This window comes from Ranitomeya imitator, chromosome 3, assembly GCF_032444005.1.
Source record: "Ranitomeya imitator isolate aRanImi1 chromosome 3, aRanImi1.pri, whole genome shotgun sequence".
NCBI lineage: Eukaryota > Metazoa > Chordata > Amphibia > Anura > Dendrobatidae > Ranitomeya > Ranitomeya imitator.
Window position 1 is genome coordinate 183,292,766 of NC_091284.1, and position 22,743 is coordinate 183,315,508.

A 22,743-nucleotide genomic window follows, 5' to 3' on the forward strand; every position below is an offset into this window, starting at 1 on the left:
CTTGGACCCAAAAAGTTATTGCCAAATTTGTCTCGAGTACGATGAGAGCTCGGAAGTGAAGGAGCACTGTTTTACTTCTTCAATGCAGAATTGGCTGGAATTGAGATCAGACGCCATGTCGCGTTTGGAGAGCCCCTGATGTGCCTAAACAGTGGAAACCCCCCAAATTATAAATTAAACCCTAATCCAAACGCACCCCTAACCCTAATCCCAACTGTAACCCTAACCACACACCTAACCCTGACACACCCCTAATTCTAATCCCAACCCTAATCCCAACCGTAAATGTAATCCAAACCCTAGCCCTAGCCCTAACCCTAGCCCTAACCCTAGCCCTAACCCTAGCCCTAACCCTAGCCCTAGCCCTAACCCTAGCCCTAACCCTAATGGGAAAATGGAAATAAATACATTTTTTTTAATTTTATTATTTTTCCCTAAGGCTAGGTTCACATTGCATTAAGTAAATCCGTTTAGCGCTAGCGGATTGCGCTAACGCAATGTCTTTTTAGGTGTCGTGTTTAGTGGTCGCGTTAACGTCCCCGCTCTGGAAGATCGGGGATCGGACCTCGGGCGCGCCGCGGACGCTGCAAGCAGCGTCCGAGGCGCGCCACAAAAGAACGGCACCTTCCTAGTGCAAGCCAAAAATGGCACGCTCTAGCGATGCGCTACACCCGAAAATCACATTGCTGTCAATGGGTGTGCTAACGGACCCGTTGCACGGCGTTAATTGTGACATTTTCGCCGTGCAACGCTGTCCGTTAGCGTTAACCCATTAACGCAATGTGAACCTAGCCTAACTAAGGGGGTGATGAAGGGGGGTTTGATTTACTTTTATAGCGTTTTTTATATCGGATTTTTATGATTGGCAGCCGTCACACACTAAAAGACGCTTTTTATAGCAAAAAAGTTTTTGCGTCTCCACATTTTGAGACCTATAATTTTTCCATATTTTGGTCCACAGAGTCATGTGAGGTCTTGTTTTTTGCGGGACGAGTTGACGTTTTTATTGGTAACATTTTCGGACACGTGACAGTTTTTGATCGCTTTTTATTCTTTTTTTTTTGTGAGGCAGAATGACCAAAAACCAGCTATTCATGAATTTCTTTTGGGGGAGGCGTTTATACCGTTCCGCGTTTGGTAAAATTGATGAAGCAGTTTTATTCTTCGGGTCAGTACGATTACAGCGATACCTCATTTATATCAATTTTTTAATGTTTTGGCGCTTTTATACGATAAAAGCTATTTTATAGAAAAAATAATTATTTTGGCATCGCTTTATTCTGAGGACTATAACTTTTTTATTATTTTGGTTATGATGCTACATAGTGGCTCGTTTTTTGCGGGACAAGATGACGTTTTTAGAGGTACCATGGTTATTTATATCCGTCTTTTTGATCGCGTGTTATTCCACTTTTTGTTCAGCGTTATGATAATAAAGCGTTGTTTTTTGGCTCGTTTTTTTTTTTTTTCTTACGGTGTTCACTGAAGGGGTTAACTAGTGGGCCAGTTTTATAGGTCGGGTCGTTACGGACGCGGCGATACTAAATATGTGCACTTTTATGTTTTTTTTGGTTTTTTTTAGATAAAGAAATGTATTTATGGGAATAATATTTTTTTTTCTTCTTTATTTAGGAATTTTTTTTTTTTTTTTTTTTTTTACACGTGTGGAAATTTTTTTTTTTACTTTTTCACTTTGTCCCAGGGGGGACATCACAGATCACCGATCTGACAGTGTGCACAGCACTCTATCCGATCGGTGATCTGACATACAGCCGGGCAGGATTAGAGCTGCAGCTGCAGCCTGATCCTGACCCGGAAGTGCTCCCTGCAGGACCCGGATGCAGCCCGGCGGCCATTTTGGATCCGGGGACTGCAGGGAGAAGACGCTCGGTACACAGTGAGTACATCACCGTGTACCGATCGTCTCAGGGAAGCCCGCAGGGAGCCCGCTCCCTGCGCGATGCTTCCCTGCACCGCTGGCACACCGGGATCATCTTTGATCGCGGTGTGCCGGGGGTTAATGTGCCGGGAGCGGTCCGTGACCGCTCCTGGCACATAGTGCCGGATGTCAGCTGCGATAGGCAGCTGACACCCGGCCGCGATCGGCCGCGCTCCCCCCGTGAGCGCGGCCGATCGCATATGACGTACTATCCCGTCACTGGGAATTAAGTCCCAGGTCACCTGGACGGGATAGTACGTCATATGGGATTAAGGGGTTAAGCTAAAACCTTTACTCAGCTCTTGTCTCAGCTCGTCCAGAGTAATCACAGGTACAACACAGGATCCTTCACACATCCATAACCTTTCCTTTCTCTGTGCTGTCCCGTACACCCCCAGGATTATCGCAGGGTCGTACTGACGTCTCTGGCACCACAGCATTCTGTCTGGCCAGCCTAATTACCTTCAGGAGTTCCCTGTCCGTTTTGCCCCGGGCACTTAGGCGTCTACCCACGTAGTTTACTGCAACCATGTTGAAGTTGCCCTGTATTCCTTAGTCTCTCAAATGACCGTTGCTCCTAGACCCTGGACGAGCTGGGCTCCTTTACTTGTACGTTGCGTGGCACAGCTGCCCTGTCCGGGCTACCAGGCCCTACTGGCCCAATCCAGGAAGCCTTCTCTACCTTATACAGTTGGCCCCTCCTAACTTAACTAGTTCCTATCTTATTCTGATTACTATCCTACAATGTCCCCCTCTAGTGGGCTAATCCAAATACTACACTTTCCCTATCTATACAGTACCGGAACATATAGCTAGGTCAAGCATGACACAAAGCTAGGTCAATCAAGGTGTGGATGAGGGACCACCACATCAAATCCCTGTCATGGCCAACCCAATCTCCAGACCTGAACCCCATTGAAAATCCCTGGAATGTAATCAAGAGGAAAGTAGATAGTCACAAGCCATCAAACAAAGAAGAACTGCTTAAATTTTTGTACCAGGAGTGCCATAAGGTCACCCAAAAGAAATGTGAAAGACTGGTGGAAAGCATGCCAAGACACATGAAAGCTGTGATTAAAATTCATTGTTATTCCACAAAATATTGATTTCTGAACTCTTCCGGAATTAAAACATTAGTATTGTTGTTTCTAAATGATTATGAACTTGTTTTTTTTTTTTGCATTAATTGAGGTCTGCAAGCAATGCATTTATTTTGTTATTTTGACCATTTCTCATTTTCAGAAAATAAATACAAAATTTACTGCTTGGAACTTCAGAGACATGTTGTCAGTAGTTTATGGAATAAAAGAACAATTTACATCTTACTCAAAAATTTACATTAAAAAAATCAGACAAACTGAAAATTTTGCAGTGGCCTCTTCATTTTTGCCAGAACTGTATATACAGTATATTATACAGCATAGCAGCATTATGATACAACGCATTATACAACATAACAAATTATATAGTACAGACCAAAAGTTTGGACACACCTTCTCATTTAAATATTTTTCTGTATTTTCATGACTATGAAAATTGTACATTCAATCTGAAGGCATCAAAACTATGAATTAACACGTGTGGAATTATATACTTAACAAAAAAGTGTGAAACAACTGAAATTATGTCATATATTCTAGGTTCTTCAAAGTAGCCACCTTTTGCTTTGATGACTGCTTTGCACACTCTTGGCATTCTCTTGATGAGCTTCAAGAGGTAGTCATCGAGAATGATCTTCCAACAATCTTGAAGGAGTTCCCAGAGATGCTTAGCACTTGTTGGCCCTTTTGCCTTCACTCTGCAGTCCAGCTCACCCCAAACCATCGCAAATGGGTTCAGGTCTGGTGACTGTGAAGGCCAGGTCATCTGGCGAAGCACCCCATCACTTTCCTTCTTGGTCAAATAGCCCTTACATAGCCTGGAGGTGTGTTTGGGATCATTGTCCTGTTGAAAAATAAATGATGGTCCAACTAAACGCAAACCAGATGGAATAGCATGCCGCTGCAAGATGCTGTGGTAGCCTTGCTGGTTCAGTATGCCTTCAATTTTGAATAAATCCCCAACAGTGTCACCAGCAAAGCACCCCCACACCATCACACCTCCTCCTCCATGCTTCACGGTGGGATCCAGGCATGTAGAGTCCATCCGTTCACCTTTTCTGCGTCGCACAAAGACACGGTGGTTGGAACCAAACATCTCAAATTTGGCCTCATCAGACCAAAGCACAGATTTCCACTGGTCTAATGTCCATTCCTTGTGTTCATTAGCCCAAACACGTCTTTTCTGCTTGTTGCCTGTCCTTAGCAACGGTTTACCATGAAGGCCTGCTGCACAAAGTCTCCTCTTAACAGTTGTTAAGGTAGTGTCTGCTGCTAGAACTCTGTGTGGCATTGACCTGGTCTCTAATCTGACCTGCTGTTAACCTGCAATTTCTGAGGCTGGGGACTCGGATAAACTTCTCCTCAGAAGCAGAGGTGACTCTTGGTCTTCCTTTCCTGGGGCAGTCCACATGTGAGCCAGTTTCTTTGTAGCGCTTGATGATTTTTGCCACTGCACTTGGGGATACCTTCAAAGTTTGCCCAATTTTTCAAACTGAATGACCTTCATTTCTTAAAGTAATGATGGCCACTCGTTTTTCTTTACTTAGCTGCTTTTTTCTTGCCATAATACAAATTCTAACAGTCTATTCAGTAGATCTATCGGCTGTGTATCCACCAGACTTCTGGACAACACAACTGATGGTCCCAACCCCATTTATAAGGCAAGAAATCCCACTTATTAAACCTGACAGGGCACACCTGTGAATTGAAAATCATTCCCGGTGACTACCTCTTGAAGCTCATCAAGAGAATGCCAAGAGTGTGCAAAGCAGTCAACAAAGCAAAAGTTGGCTACTTTAAAGAACCTAAAATATAAGATATAATTTCAGTTGTTTCACACTTTTTTGTTAAGTATATAATTCCACACGTGTTAATTCATAGTTTTGATGCCTTCAGTGTGAATGTACAATTTTCATAGTCATGAAAATACAGAAAAATCTTTAAATGAGAAGGCGTGTCCAAGCTTTTTGTCACTTTTGTGAGGATGTGATGTTATAGACAGCGGACAGACAATCTCTGGTATTTTGTTTTAAGGTAGGGTTAATATCAGCAGTATGGACAGGTACAAGAGAAAAAGGTGTTCATTCAGGAGACGCTATATCAAAACAAAAGAATCTAAAAATGTCACATTTATAAGGATACACATTAAAAACTGTGAAAAGTTAAAATCATGATAGTAGACATCCAGACGTCTGGTCTATGCGTTTCAAGCAAAAATGCTGTTAGTCATGATCATGACATTCTGGATTCTTACTGTCATGATTTAAATTTTTGCTAATTTTTTAAGTTTATTGTAATAAATGTGACATTTTAGACTTTTTTGTTTTGATATAGTGGCTTCTGGATGAACACCCCTTTCTCCTGCTTATTCAACCCAGGAACCAGCCTGGAGTTATCTGCGCAGCGTGCCCTATCTGGCATTCCTCCTTCACTGTTGAGCTGGTGTTTTTTTCCTTTTTAGTCTTCTACACATTATTTTGACTATGGACAGGGGCCTTTGTGCACTTTTTGGACTGATATCCTGTGATCTGATCCAGCTTACTTCCTGATTAACCCCTATATATCCTACTGGTTTGACTTTAGACTGCCTAACTTATCTCTGCTTATTATGTCTAATTGATGCTCTGATTGACACTTCTTCTTCTAGCCTCCATTTTCTTCCAATGTTGTCCTTGTCACTCCATCTGGTTCCTAATGGGATCATTATATTTAGAGAGAATCTTACACCAGATTTTACAATGCAAACTGTATACATTAATAAATAGATCTCTTAGACCTGATGTGCTTACTTTGAAAAAACTTATGCCTGACCGGCTGTATAGTCCTGATATTGAGATCAGTTCAGCTATGGAATGAAATAGCTCATGAGTCCAAGTGTATTCAAGTGCAGAACGACAGCTGCAGCCTGTACTGAATAGTGTGAGATCTCAGCAACAGCAGGGAGTATTGAGGAGCTCTCAATCAGACTAGGTGGGTAGAGAATGAGTTTACATTGTTTTTTAAATTAAATACAGCATCTTTAGCAGGTCTAAAAGATCTATTTATTAATGTATGCAGCTGGTATAGTGAACTATGATGACAGAGCCACTGAAATCCCTCAACCCGCACTACCGGTCGGCAGCTACTCTGCAGACCCAAGCCTCAACAGCTTGGGTACAAATCTGAGTATCAGAGTAGAATGGTGAAAACCAGAAAGCGCCAATGACCCTGCTAATCGGAGAGTCTAGATCGGATCTTGACCATGAAAGCCCTCTTTTAGTGGACTAATTTATTACATTTCAAAAGTTTCCCCAGTGGCTCAAAATGTTCTCTTTGCTTATAGTTATAGGGTTTAGCCATGACTATTTATTTACTATGGGTGTAAAAACTAATAGGCAGGTAGTTTTTAGGCTCATAATGAAAAAATAGTCATGTCTAAACCTTTTAAGCATAAAATTGATATCTACAACATTGTACAATGATTTTTCATATCCGAAAAAAATATACTATTAATCTACAAAGGTACAGAAATACAACTCTTTTCTTGAGCATTAGAAAATGGGACTGCCCCATCTGATTACTAGGGTAAATGTACATGGTTACTTCATATTTAATCGTTTTAAGGTTGACTGCAGACTTAATTCCATAGAGTTCCACCTATAGCCTAACATGTTGATCCAAAGGAATGCAAAAACTGTATGGGGCAAACACTAATAGCTTCATATTAGAGGAAAAATTCCTTCTCGACTTCACATACGACAATCATACTTCAGTTCCCTGAATCAACGCCCCATCACAAAATCTAGTACCCATAAACTGGAATATTACATTTTTCAAGAAAGTCATCCAGACCCTTCTTAAACTTTTGTAGTGAATCAACAATTACAACATTATATGGCAGAGAGTTCAATAGTTTCACTGCTCTTACAGAAAAAAACCCTGCATCTGTGATTGTGATTAAACCTTCTTTCCTCTAGATGTAGAGGATGCCCCTTGTCACCCTCACAGGCTAACATTCCTCTCAATAGGTCCAACTTGAAGAAGAAGTCCCAACAACATTTTTATTTCATAAAATGTCCTACATACTTTTGTGGTGATTTGTAAGTGTATTCCTACACTTACCACCTCCTGTTTTCCATGCCGTTCTGGTTCCATGGGAGCGATCCTCTTCTTTGCAGGCTCCCATAATTAGGCCGGGTTCACACTGCGTTAGCAGCAGCCCGTTCAGCACATTCGCTAACGGGCTTATGTTGGCGCAAGTGCCAACGTTTACATCACGCTAGCGCAGATAGAGCATCTGCTAGCTCTATCTGCGCTAGCAGTGACGGACCCGGAAACGCTGCAGCCCGCAGTGACGGACCTGGTCCGTCACTCAATGACGGCACATGGCTAGCGCATGCCCATTGTGGGCGTGCACTAGCGATGCATCTGACATTGCAGTCAGTGGTGGCCTCAACGGACTACGTTACACCGCGTTTATGCCGCGGTGTAACGTAGTCCGTCTTATGGACTGCTAAAACGCAGTGTGAACCCAGCCTTACCATTGGGTGGGGAGTAGTTACTTCCTTCAATGTAACCATACGGTGCTTCAGAACAAGATTCCATAGACTCACACAAAGAAAGCGACACCCAACTCACATATAAACCCCTGCGTCAGCCGCTTAGTAAGTTTCAGGTTATGTGGGCAAGAAGAGCACAGAAACGACGCCAGAAGGATGGTGAGCGATAAGAATATTTACACACTTATGCATAATTACAACGGTAATTAGGACATCTTATGAAATAAAAATGTTGTTAGGAGTTCTTTATACAATTAGCTGTGTTTTTCTATAGCCATTACTCCTTGCTAATCATTAATTGCTGTTAGACTTAATTTCTTGATAGACATAATTTTATTGATCCAGTGTCTTTTGTTGTTACAGGCATAAATGGAAACAGCTATGAAAATTCACTTCTGGGATTTTGTCATAGTCACGTTGTGCAATGGCATGTATCAAGTGTAGGGGTACAAGATGAAGCCATTACACTACAGCTTAGTGGCCATATTTTCCGATACAAACTGGGAAATGGAGATATGGTGACGCTCTTTCCTATGACTGGTGAAAGCATTTCTATAGAAATGAATAATCAAGGTAATTGTGCTTTAATATCAATTAATACATCTTTGTGGGCACAGAAGGACAAATACTAACCCAAAATGTAACCTTGACTGAGACAAACAAAATAATTATTGAGAGCTGTACTCTTGGTGTTCCCATTATATTAAGAAAATGCAAAAACACCCAAAAACAAGGTAGAAACTATAAATTAATTAATTATAAACAATTCATTATAGAAATCAGTGATAATGAGTACCCTTAGTGTTAAAGCAAAAGATGAAAAAGTGGCAACCACTCACAACCAGAAACCAAACCAACCACCAGACCCTAGGATGCACCAGGAAGACCAGACTGGATCATATAAAATAATATCTTTTTTAATTAACAGCAGCTATACAGAAAAATAAGATCAATAGATTAACAAATAGTGTGCAAAACAGGACGTGTATATTAAATAATTAAAAGGAAAACCCTTGAGCACAGTGTAATGATCACTTATATATCTGTGCAAGGTAATCAAGCCCCAGAATCGGGGTAAATAGTTCCCTGAAATTTTTATATAGAAAAATATAAATAATAATATAAATGCCAAGTGGAAAAACAACTATATAATAACAAGTGAAGCTCCCATAATAGTGTGCAATGTTGCAAAAAAGTGCTTAAGTGCAAAAGAGGTAAACTAGGGAACGGGTCCACTCACATACATAGGAGCTTCCCTCAGACACTACACAGTGCTACTCCAAAACAAAGTGCTAAGTGCATATAGTGAATAATCCAGGGACAATATATATAATCGTTACCTTGGGGCACCACACCGTCCTGGGTACGCACACACACCCGACGCGCGTTTCGGAACTAAATTCCTTCGTCAGGGGGTCCTGGCGCATCCTTGGGTCTGGTGGTTGGTTTGGTGTTCCATTATGTATTGTGCCTGAATAAGTCCCCAAACAGTGGAGAAGGTTTAAAGGTTTAGGAGAAGCAGAGGTTGGTGATGTACCCAGACCTAATGTCTAAGTCCAATGGTTCCTCAGCCACATAACAGATTGGCTGTATTATAATGCAACAGTTGCAATATTTAAAGGAGTTTTTCCATGAACAAAGAACATTTTAATCAATACATCTTGGAGTAAAAATAAGTTCCACAGTTGGCTGTGTTACAAAAATGTTTCCGTGCTGACATAATGGTAATAGCTGTGTCTGACCATGCAGGAACATAGTCTGATTATACTGCTCAAGGGAAAGAAAAGAAGCAAAACATAGTATACAGACAGGGGTATAACTACCGAGGTCTCAGGAGTCACAGCTGCGATGGGCCCGGAGTCCTTAGGTGCCCAGCCAGAGGCGTATCTAGGGGGGGGGGCAGCCGGGGCATGTGCCCCAGGCGCAGCGGCAGGTGGTCGCAGTCGGGCAACCTAATGCGGTTGTCCGCAGTGTTTCACATGTTGGCTGCATTCTGACGCTCCCTGGACTGGGAGTCGGCCGTTCTCTGTGCCAGCTGTCAAACTGACAGCCAGCACAGAGAAGCTGCAACGTTCCGGCTCCCAGTGATCAATGTACTTGCATCTTACAGACGTGAATACAATTGAAGCTATGACCGCCGGGTCAGAGTGACGCCAGCAGTGTGATCATGTCATGTGATCACGCTGCTGACCTCACTCGCCGGTGCTGCATAGACGCAGATGGGTGGTAAGTGTTCCAGTGGAGCTGAAGACACCGAAAATTAAGTGCATGGGGGGGGGGGTAGATTTAATGTGTGGGTGGAGATTTGAGGGGGAGATGGTGGATTTAATGTGGGTGGGGAGATTTGGAGAGGGATGGGGTGTTTAATGTGTGTGGGTAGATTTGGAGTGGGGATGAGGGATTTAATGTGTGAGGGGAGATTTCAGAACACAAAATAAGGAGCAAAGGGGGAAATGAAGGGCATGTATGAGGAAACTACAGGGGAATGGGGGGCATGTATGAAGAAACAGTACAGGAGAATGGGGGCATGTATGAGGAAACAGTATGGGGAATGGGGGCATGTGTGAGGAAACAGTACAGAAGAATGGGGGTCATGTATGAGGAAACAGTATGGGGAAAAAGGGGCATGTATGAGGAAACAGTATGGGGGAATGGGGGGCATGTATGATGAAACAGTATGGGGGCATATATGAGGAAACAGTACTGGAGAATGAGGGCATGTACAAGGAAAAAGTATGGGGGAATGGGGGGCATGTATAAGGAAACAGTATGGGGATGGGTGCAAGACACCGTACGGTGAGTGAGGATGAGGGCAGACAGTATGGGGAGTGAACGAGGGAATGTATGTGGACACAGTATGAGAAGCGATGTGAAAAATGTATGTGGACAAAGTACGGGGAGTGAGGGTCATAGGATGTGTGCAGACACAGTGGGGGTATGTGTGAGGGGTATGTGTGAGCAGGCAGTACAGAAAATGAGGGGGTAAATATATGAGGAGACAGTATGGTGATCAGGGGGATGTGAGAGGAGACACTATAAGGAAGCAGGGAAATAGAGTGAGGAGACAGTATGGGGAAGAAAAGTGAGTGGACACAGAATAGAAACTGAGTAGTGGGGGCATAGCATAGAGAGACAGTGTAAGGGTACAGCCAGGAGGGGACAGTATACCAAGGAGGGGGAGTGTGATGATGGAGTACAGTATAGAGACTGGGCCCTATAGGGAGGACACAGAGTGAGAGGACAGTGTGTAGAGGGGCCAGTATGCAAAGGAGAGGTCAGTGTAAAGAGCATGTACCATAAAAGGGAAAGTTGGGGGGTCATATTTTGTGAAGACAATATAGTGAGGGGCAATTTTTTATTCAGGAGCATTATAATGACACTTCTATCTTTAACCCCTTTACCCCCAAGGGTGGTTTGCACGTTAATGACCAGGCTAATTTTTACAATTCTGACCACTGTCCCTTTATGAGGTTATAACTCTGGAACGCTTCAACGGATCCTGGTAATTCTGACATTGTTTTCTCGAGACATATTGTACCTCATGATAGTGGTAAAATTTATTTGATATTACCTGCGTTTATTTGTGAAAAAAACAGAAATTTGGTGAAAATATGTTGGGGTAAACCCTTGTTTGGGCACACGGGAGAGCTCGGAAGGGAAGGCGCACTGTTTTACCTTTTCAACGCAGAATTGGCTGGAATTGAGATCGGACGCCATGTCGCGTTTGGAGAGCCCCTGATGTGCCTAAACAGTGGAAACCCCTCAATTATAACTGAAACCTTAATCCAAACATACCCCTAACCCTAATCCCAATGGTAACCCTAACCACACCTCTAACCCAGACACACCCCTAACCCTAATCCCAACCCTATTCCCAACCGTAAATGTAATCCAAACCCTAACCCTAACTTTAGCCCCAACTCTATCTGTAGCCTTAACCCTAGCCCTAACCCTAGCCCTAACCCTAGCCCTAACCCTAGCCCTAACCCTAACCCTAGCCCTAACAACCCTAGCCCTAACCCTAACTCTAGCTCTAACCTTAACCCTAACTCTAACGGGAAAATGGAAATAAATACATTTTTTTAATTTTTCCCTAACTAAGGGGGTGATGAAGGGGGGTTTGATTTACTTTTATAGCGGGTTATTTAGCGGATTTTTATGACTGGCAGCCGTCACACACTGAAAGACGCTTTTTATGGCAAAAAATATTTTTTGCGTTACCACACTTTGAGAGCTATAATTTTTACATATTTGAATCCACAGAGTCATGTGAGGTCTTGTTTTTTGCGGGACGAGTTGACGTTTTTATTGGTAACATTTTCGGGCATGTGACATTTTTTGATCGCTTTTTATTCCGATTTTTGTGAGGCAGAATGATAAAAAAACAGCTATTCATGAATTTCTTTTGGGGGAGGCGTTTATACCGTTCCGCGTTTGGTAAAATTGATAAAGCAGTTTTATTCTTCGGGTCAGTACGATTACAGCGATATCTCATTTATATCATTTTTTTATGTTTTGCAGCTTTTATACGATAAAAACTATTTTATAGAAAAAATAATTATTTTGGCATCGCTTTATTCTCAGGACTATAACTTTTTTATTTTTTTTGCTGATGATGCTGTTTTCAGCAGTACCATGGTTATTTATATCTGTCTTTTTGATCGCGTGTTATTCCACTTTTTTTTTGGCGGTCTGATAATAAAGCGTTGTTTTTGCCTCGTTTATTTTTTCTTACGGTGTTTACTGAAGGGGTTAACTAGTGGGGCAGTTTTATAGGTTGGGTCGTTACGGACGCGGCGTTACTAAATATGTGTACTTTTATTTTTTTTTTTATTTAGATAAAGAAATGTATTTATGGGAATAATATTTTTTTTTCTTTATTTAGGATTTTTTTTTGTGGAAACTTTTTATTTTACTTTTCTACTTTGTCCCGGGGGGGGGGACATCACAGATCGCTGATCTGACAGTTTGCACAGCACTCTGTCAGATCAGCGATCTGACTTACAGCGCTGCAGGCTTACCAAGCGCCTGCTCTGAGCAGGCGCTTGGTAAGCTACCTCCCTCCCTGCAGGACCCGGATGCCGCGGCCATTTTGGATCTGGGCCTGCAGCGAGGAAGGAGGTAGGAGACCCTCGGAGCAACGCGATCACATCGCGTTGCTCCGGGGGTCTCAGGGAAGCACGCAGGGAGCCCCTTCCCTGCGCGATGCTTCCCTATACCGCCGGCACACCGCGATCATGTTTGATCACGGTGTGCCGGGGGTTAATGTGCCGGGGGCGGTCCGTGACCACTCCTGGCACATAGTGCCGGATGTCAGCTGTGATAGGCAGCTGACACCCTGCCGCGATCGGCCGCGCTCCCCCCGTGAGCGCGGCCGATCGCGTATGACGTACTATCCCATCGGTGGTCATGCGGGCCCACCCTACCTCGACGGGATAGTACGTCATATGTCAGAAAGGGGTTAAGGGCATCGTGAAGATTTTCTGCAAAAGAGTGGAGAAGATGGAAGTCTGCAGAGATGGCTGTGAATGAGAAAACTCATCATGGGGTCGGGACAAGATGAAGAAAAGAAGCAGAACGACTTCAGAGACGCTATTCATCTACTGTATAAGGTACCTGGATGTAAATGTTATTTGTGATACTAATTCTCATGTTTTTATTTATTTTAGGAGCATTAGAGGGGTTGTCCAGGTTTGTGATGAGTCTGCAGTCATTCTATGTGACTGCTTATTTCTGAATTCTCACAGGGCTCACTGCACGCTGTCAGTATTCTCTAGTGTTGGTGATTTACATACATGCGCTCACATGCTGACTAGACAGGTGTGGCCTCACTCAATGAAAATGAACTGAGTAAGGCCGGGCACGTCAAGTCGGAATGCGGCCAGAAGTATACAAATCACACCCTTTTTGGAAGTGCATTTGAACAGCAAGGTGGATTGCTGTTGAGGGGAACTAGAGAAAAAAAAATCTATAAATCTTCAGCATAGCGAGTGTGAGCGAGCTGAGTGTGAGCTGAGCGTAAGTGTGGACGGCGGTAAGTGTGACTTGTGATTCAGTGACTTTGGATTCAGGGAGTTTCCAAGGGAGGAATTACTGAATTGCTGTCTGTTTTTTATTAATACTTTGTATTTATTTTTTATTTAACTTTTCTGTCTGGTGCAATCCCCATTAGGAAATGTGCTCCACTCTTGTTAATGCCATCCAGTGCACATCTTGCCACATGTATGCAATCCTTGAGCAGCCGATCGAGGGTGCATACTGCTGTGCGAGATGTGAGCACGTTGTGCATTTGGCAACCCAGATTCTGAATCTAAATGTGCAGCTGGCAACACTGAGATCCATAGACAATATGGAGAGGAGTCTTCTACTCACGGAGCAGACGCTCAATGGGATAGATGAGGGGGGGATGGTGGGATGGAGCTGCAGGACGATGAAGTAGCAAGCTGGGTGACAGTTAGGAAGCGGGGTAGAGGGAAGAGTGCCAGGGAGGCTAGTCCTGATCTGGAACACCCCAATAAGTTTGCTAAGTTGGCAGATGAGGGGGGTGACAGTACAGGGGTAGCACTGCTGCAGCCAGGCATGTCCTCTGAAAGCCGGAGGAGTGACTGCTCCAGTAAGGAGGGAAATAGGAGAGCAGGGCAGGCCAGACAGGTGCTGGTAGTGGGCGACTCAATTATTAGGGGAACAGATAGGGCAATCTGTCACAAAGACAGGGATCTTCGAACGGTGTGCTGCCTACCTGGCGCTCGAGTCCGACACATCGCTGATCGGGTTGACAGATTACTGGGAGGGGCTGGTGAGGACCAGGCGGTCATGGTGCACATTGGCACAAATGACAAAGTTAGAGATAGGTGGAAGGTCCTTAAAGATGATTTCAGGGAATTAGGCTGCGAGCTGAAAGCAAGGACCTCCAACCTGGTATTTTCCGAAATACTGCCTGTACCACGTGCCACGCCAGAGAGGCAATGGGAGATTAGGGAGGTTAATAAGTGGCTCAAGAATTGGTGTAGGAAGGAGGGGTTTGGATTCCTGCAGAACTGGGCCGACTTCTCAGTTGGCTACAGACTCTACGCTAGGGACGGGCTGCAACTCAATGGGGAGGGTACAGCTGTGCTGGGGGGGGAGAATATGGCTAGAAGGTTGGAGGAGTGTTTAAACTAGGAATTGGGGGGGAGGGTATTCATTTTATAGGAGGGGAAGATAGTGCAGATAGAGACCTGGGCACAAATAAGGAAGTTGGGGGTGGCGGTGGCATGGGGGGTGGGGTTAGAACAGTTAATAATTTAAGAAAGAATAGAGGTACAGAGAGGAACATCAAGTGCATGTATGCTAATGCCAGAAGCCTCGCCAACAAAATGGACGAATTAGAACTAATGTTGTTGGAGCATAATTATGACATGGTGGGGATATCTGAAACGTGGCTGGATGAGAACCATGACTGGGCTGTTATCTTGCAGGGCTATAGCCTGTACAGAAATGACCGTACAGATAAGCGAGGGGGAGGGGTGTGTCTGTATGTAAAATCATCCTTAAAACCCATCCGGCGTGATAATATAGGTGAATTTAATGAAAATGTAGAATCCCTGTGGGTGGAGATAAGGGGAGGGGGAAAAATAATAAATTACTGATAGGGGTTTGTTATAAATCTCCAAAAATAATGGAAGCAATGGAGAATATCCTCGTAAAGCAAATAGATGAAGCTGCGACTCAAGGAGAAGTCATTATTATGGGGGACTTCAACTACCCTGAAATAGATTTGGGGAACAGAAACCTGCAGTTCCAGCAAAGGTAATTGGTTTTTGACAACTATGGGAGACAATTACCTTTTACAACTGGTTCAGGACCCAACAAGAAGGGGGGCACTGCTAGACGACCTAATATTAATCAACAGGCCAGACCGCATAGCAAATATAAGGGTTGGGGGTCACTTGGGAAATAGCGATCACAAAATAATAAGTTTTCTTGTATCCTTTAAAAAGATGTGTAATAGAGGGGTTACAAGGACACTAAACTTCAGGAGGGCAAATTTCCAACGGATGAGAGAGGATCTTGGTGCAATTAACTGGGACGATATCCTGAGACATAAAAATACACTAAGAAAATGGGAGACATTTATTAGGATCCTGGATAGGACCTGTGCACAGTATATACCGTATGGGAATAAACATACTAGAAATAGGAGGAAACCAATATGGCTAAATAGATCTAAGGGGCGCAATAAGTGACAAAAAGAAAGCATTTAGAGAATTAAAGGAAGTAGGTAGTGAGGAGGCATTAAATAAATACAAAAAATTAAATAAATTCTGTAAAAAGCAAATCAAGGCAGCAAAGACTGAGACAGAGAGACTCATTGCCAGAGAGAGTAAAAATAATCTTAAAATATTCTTTAACTACATAAATAGTAAGAAACTAAAAAATGATAGTGTTGGCCCCCTTAAAAATAGTCTGGGTGAAATGGTGGATGAGGATGAGGAAAAAGCCAATATGCTAAATGACTTTTTTTCATCAGTATTTACACAAGAAAATCCCATGGCAGACAAAATGACTAGTGATAAAAATTCACCATTAAATGTCACCTGCTTAACCCAGCAGGAAGTATGTTGGCGTCTAAAAATCACTAAAATTGACAAATCTCCGGGCCCGGATGGGATACACCCCCGAGTACTGCAGGAATTAAGTACAGTCATTGATAGACCATTATTTTTAATCTTTAAAGACTCCATAATAACAGGGTCTGTAAAACAGGACTGGCGTATAGCAAATGTGGTGCCAATATTCAAAAAGGGGACAAAAACTGAACTCGGAAATTATAGGCCAGTAAGCTTAACCTCTACTGTGGGTAAAATCCTGGAGGGCATTCTAAGGGATGCTATACTGGAGTATCTGCAGAGGAATAACCTCATGACCCAGTATCAGCACGGGTTTACTAGGGAACGGTCATGTAAGACTAATTTGATCAGTTTCTATGAAGAGGTAAGTTCCAGATTGGACCAAGGGAACCCAGTGGATGTAGTGTATATGGACTTTTGATACGGTGCCACACAAAAGATTGATACATAAAATGAGAATAATGGGGATAGGGGAAAATATGTTCAAGTGGGTTGAGAGCTGGCTCAGGGATAGGAAACAAAGGGTGGTTATTAATGGAGCACACTCGGACTGGGTAGCGGTTAGCAGTGGGGTACCACAGGGGTCAGTATTGGGCCCTCTTCTTTTTAACATATTTATTAATGACCTTGTAGGGGGCATTCAGAGTAGAATTTCAATATTTGCAGATGACACTAAACTCTGCAGGGTAATCAATACAGAGGAGGACAATTTTATATTACAGGATGATTTATGTAAACTAGAAGCTTGGGCTGATAAATGGCAAATGAGCTTTAATGGGGATAAATGTAAGGTCATGCACTTGGGTAGAAGTAATAAGATGTATAATTATGTGCTTAATTCTAAAACTCTGGGCAAAACTGTCAATGAAAAAGACCTGGGTGTATGGGTGGATGACAAACTCATATTCAGTGGCCAGTGTCAGGCAGCTGCTACAAAGGCAAATAAAATAATGGGATGCATTAAAAGAGGCATAGATGCACATGAGGAGAACATAATTTTACCTCTATACAAGTCACTAGTTCGACCACACTTAGAATACTGTGCACAGTTCTGGTCTCCGGTGTATAAGAAAGACATAGCTGAACTACAGCGGGTGCAGAGAAGAGCGACTAAGCTTATTAGAGGACTGGGGGGTCTGCAATACCAAGATAGGTTATTACACTTGGGGCTATTTAGTTTGGAAAAACGAAGACTAAGGGGTGATCTTATTTTAATGTATAAATATATGAGGGGACAGTACAAAGACCTTTCTGATGATCTTTTTAATCACAGACCGGAGACAGGGACAAGGGGGCATCCTCTGCGTTTGGAGGAAAAAAGGTGTAAGCATAATAACAGATGCGGATTCTTTACTGTAAGAGCAGTGAGACTATGGAACTCTCTGCCGTATGATGTTGTAATGAGTGATTCATTACTTAAATTTAAGAGGGGACTGGATACCTTTCTGGAAAAGTATAATGTTACAGGGTATATATACTAGATTCCTTCATAGGGCGTTGATCCAGGGAACTAGTCTGATTGCCGTATGTGGAGTCGGGAAGGAATTTTTTTCCCCAATGTGGAGCTTACTCTTTGCCACATGGGTTTTTTTGCCTTCCTCTGGATCAACATGTTAGGGCATGTTAGGTTAGGCAATGGGTTGAACTAGATGGACTTATAGTCTTCCTTCAACCTTAATAACTATGTAACTATGTAACTATGTAATATGCTTGTACTGACATGACTGTCCATCGTCAAGGGAGAATCCTAAAAGTGTGCAGTGCATTCGTCGTGAGAATTCAGAAGCTGCGATGTCAGGATTCAGCTCTGCAGGTTCCAGTAGTCATCACATGGACATTTCACTCATATGCGACTCTCATACTTGTGGTCCTGTGACAACGAGCTTCTCTTCCTGCTTCTCTCAGTTTTTCACTGAACATTGAGAGCATTAGGAAGAGCAGCTTGTCGGTACATGACTAAGTGTACAAATTGCATGTGTACTGGAAGGGTGGAGCGCCAAACTGATTTTTTTGCCCCTGGTGCTAGAAAACCTAGATACACTTCTGCGCCCCCCATGATTTTTAACAGGTTTTACCGCACAGAAAGAATCGGCATCGCTGTACAGTATATACCAGAAATCACAGTCTCTTTTGAAGGGTTTCAAAGGGGCCTCCATAATGACAAGCATTGCGGTCTTCAACAATTATATCATGGGAGCATGGAATTACAAGTACGCATGCTGGCGCATGTTAAATGTTGCTGTCAGAGTTTGGCAGCGGTATTTAACAGGTGTGGGTGGAGTCCTTTCCATCCATGATTGTTAGAGGCTGGTCCTGGCTGTAATACACATCCATGACCTGCCGGGTATAAGCAGGTTCACCCTGTGAGCTCGCTCCATACACCTGCTTCCGACTTGTGCCATACATGTATGGCACACATCGTGAAGGGGTTAAAATCTACAAAATACAATGGCAGTTTTTTTTTTATTTCCTCAGAAACAGATCCCAGAACAATACTCAACTATGAGAAAAAGAAACAATTTGGGATATCCTGAAGGTCAAAAGTAGCAATTCATTGTATAAATGCTCTACACCAGATGTGGGCAAAATGCGTCCCACACGCCACATACGATCCTCTGGCTGTTCTAGTGCAGCCCACGGACCAGGACAGCCAAAGGCCTTAATGCAGTGGCAGTCTCGCAGCAGGTGTGAAGTCCCTGCCCAAACTGCCAATTTCTTGAATTAACTGGTATCTGCATCCTCCAGATGAGACACCATAAATAAGATGATGGAACAGGGAGCCGTCAGCTCCCTTTTTCATCATTGGGCCTGTGTGAGTAAGTGTACAGCAGGCGCAATGGCATCAATACTTCTCATCAACTGTGCCTCAGGCCTGCGTTATGGAAGAACGGGATGAGGCAAGCATTTTTTTTAAATATATAATAATAAGGGAGGAGACTGTGTGGGGACATCATTCTACACAGTGCTGTGTGAGGATATTATTGTGTAAGGCGGCTGTATAGGGGATATTATTTTCTAAAGAAGCTGTGTGGTGGACATAATAATGTGTAAGTTGATGTGTGAGGACATCATTCTCCATGTAGGCTGTGTAGGGACATCATTCTCAAGGGGGGCTGTGTAGGGACATCATTGTATAAAGGGACTGTGTGGGGGATTCCAAGAGAACTGTGTAGGGGCAACATTTTCAATGGGGCTGTGTGGGGTCATCATTCTGCATGTGGGCTGTGTGGGGACATCATTCTCAATAGGGGCTGTGTAGGGACAGCATTGTGTAAGGGGGCTATGTGAGGATATTATACTCCATGGGTGCTCTGTGGGGACATTATACTCCATGAGGGCTGTATGGATTCATCGCTCACCATTGGGGCTATGTAGGGATATCATTCTTCATCGGGGCTGTGTGGGGACATCATTATCCATAGGGATGTGTGGGAATATAATGTGTAAGGGGTCTGTATAGGGACATAATAATATATGAGGGCTGTGTGGGGACATCATTCTCAACGGGGGCTGTGTAGGGACACCATTATGTAAGGGGGCTATGTGAGGATATTATATTCCATGGGTGCACTGTGGGGACATTATACTCCATGAAGGCTGTGTGGGTTCATCACTCTCCATTGGGGCTGTGTAGGGATATAATTCTTCATGGGGGCTGTGTGGGGACATCATTATCCATAGGGATGTGTGGGAATATAATGTGTCTGTGTGGGGACATAATAATATGTAAGGAGGTTATGTGGAACAATCATTTTTCATGAGGGCTGTGTGGGGACAACATTGTGAAAGTGGGTTGTGCTGGGGACATTATTTTCCAAGGGGGCTGTAAAGAGACATCATTCTGCATGAGGCTGTGGGAGAACATTATTCTGCATGGGGCTGTTTGGGGGATATCATTGTGCATTGCAGCAGTGTGAGGGACATCACTCTGAGCAGAGTAACCTCATGACCCAGTATCAGCACGGGTTTACTAGGGAACGGTCATGTCAGACTAATTTGATCAGTTTCTATGAAGAGGAAAGTTCTGGATTGGACCAAGGGAACCCAGTGGATGTAGTGTATATGGACTTTTCAAAAGCTTTTGATACGGTGCCACACAAAAGATTGATACATAAAATGAGAATAATGGGGATAGGGGAAAATATGTGCAAGTGGGTTGAGAGCTGGCTCAGGGATAGGAAACAAAGGGTGGTTATTAATGGAGCACACTCGGACTGGGTAGCGGTTAGCAGTGGGGTACCACAGGGGTCAGTATTGGGCCCTCTTCTTTTTAACATATTTATTAATGACCTTGTAGAGGGCATTCAGAGTAGAATTTCAATATTTGCAGATGACACTAAACTCTTCAGGGTAATCAATACAGAGGAGGACAATTTTATATTACAGGATGATTTATGTAAACTAGAAGCTTGGGCTGATAAATGGCAAATGAGCTTTAATGGGGATAAATGTAAGGTCATGCACTTGGGTAGAAGTAATAAGATGTATAATTATGTGCAGCAGTGTGAGGGACATCACTCTGAGCAGAGAGCTGTGTGAGGACATCATAATGTGTTAGGGGACTGTATGGGAACTTATTCTCAGTGGAAAGTTGTGTAAGAACATTCTACTGTGTAATGAGGCTATGTGGGGATGTGATACTGCTTGAGGGCTTTTATGGGGACATTATTCTGCAAGATTGGCTTTGTGCGGACATTTTACTGTGTGTGGGGTTTCATGTTGACATTATATTGTGTGGGGGGCCTTGTTGGGACATCTTATTGTGTTGGAAGCTGTTGATCAAAGTACAAAGGCTGAAAACCAGGAGCAGTATGATTTGATTTGTTGCTACTGATATGAATACAAGTTACAAATTGACCTATCATAACATTTTTTTAAAGCAGCAGAGAGTCAATAGACATAAGTTAGCTCAATATTAAGGGATACATATAAATATAAAAATTATAATAATAGTGAGCAGAATTAAGTTTGGCTGGTTGTTTCGACCCTCTACAGCAGTCACAGTATGTCATGTGGCCCCTAGGAAAAAATAATTGCCAAACCCATCTTCTTCACTTACAGGTGTTATCCCACAAGGAAAAATTACATTTCACTTCATGTCATGGCAGCAGCTTGTCTGACATGACCAAAATGCAGCAGACTATCTCAGTAATGTATTGCAGTCATCTCTTGCTAATCTCATCCTGTTTCCATAGCCTTGATATGCTTCTTCCACTCCAAACCTGCAGAGCAAGTAGTTCTTCACACACTGCACTGTATGGAGATGGAATGGATGAAGGGAAGATTTTCTCAGTTAATGCATAAAAGGATGTCCGTAAGTCAGCGCCACCATCTACTGGCTAAAACTTGTAGGACAAGAAAAGTGGAAAGGATTGCATCAGCAGGAACTGCATAACAAAGTGCCTGATTCCTAATGGGAAGAGATTTGAGGAGACCCCAACTGTAGTGCCGTTAATAATTATAAAAGGCCCAGGATGGCAGTGAATGGAAAGAATCGGTGCCTGAACCTGTAGCAGGATGGACACGTGGTATCATATTATGGCCGCCATTTCGAGTGACCAGACCCGAGTGAGGAATCGAGTGACCAGACCTGAGTGAAGAGTCGAGTGACCAGATCCGAGTGAAAAGTCGAGTAACCAGAATCGAGGGTGAATGATCAAAGCTGGGTAGCCATAATCGAAGATGAGACCAGAGCAAAGAGATCTTATCTGAGGGAGCAGAGCAAGAATCAAGAGACGATCAGGCCAGTGAAGTGGAACATTTGTGTTAGCTATAATTTCCAGTGTAGAAATGTTTCAGGGGACGAAGGTGACCAGCGTAACAGGTGTCCAAAGTGACTGGATTTGTCTAATGTGTGGCATCATAGGCCTCGGTTAGGGCTTGTATTATAGCTTGTATTGCCTAGAGAGTGGCAGAGAGACGGCGGTAACGGGCCTGATAGTAACGATGACACACCTCAGGTTAAGGTATTAGGACCAAGACATCACTGGTGATAATATTTTATTTGTAATAATAGAACAATAGTGTGTGATTAGAAGTGTGTTGATATTCTATATAGCCAAATTGCTGTATTCTATTGCCCAATAAGTTATGGTCCTTCGACCGTTACCTTTACTCTCTATATTGTGTCATAGGCACCATTTATACCGGTACTTGAGTTAGTCAAAAAAATATTTGTTGGTTAAGTTACCAGTGTCCTCATACTCTGTGCTGTTGCATCCACGTACCTGTTTACAGCACCAACATCCACAATAATAAATAACTAATGCCTAGCTTTCCATATATTAATCTAATTTTATCTGTATCTATCTCTTCTTTCACTTTTGTTCTGACTTGTTATCTACAGCCCTTGTTCCATTTCTTCTCTTATTATCACATTGTGTTGACCCCCTCACTATCAGATCACTCCACGGCATGAACTACTAAAATGGTGTGTCCAACATTGCTACCACTGGAGACACAGTATGGAATCTCTACCCCAGATTAAAATGTAATGTGCATGCAAAGTTGGCTCATAAATTTTTAAACATGTATATTACAAATACTCTTCTTTTGAC

The 22,743-nt window shown here is 43.0% G+C and overlaps 1 protein-coding gene across 1 annotated transcript in view; it reads left to right on the forward strand.

Moving 5' to 3' along the window:
- Window positions 1-22,743, forward strand: part of F5 (coagulation factor V) — a 128,926-nt gene that overhangs the window by 63,269 nt on the left and 42,914 nt on the right. The window contains exon 12 of the mRNA XM_069761677.1: window positions 7,941-8,150. Coding sequence (XP_069617778.1) covers window positions 7,941-8,150 — 210 coding nt within the window. The remainder of the gene's footprint in view (window positions 1-7,940; window positions 8,151-22,743) is intronic.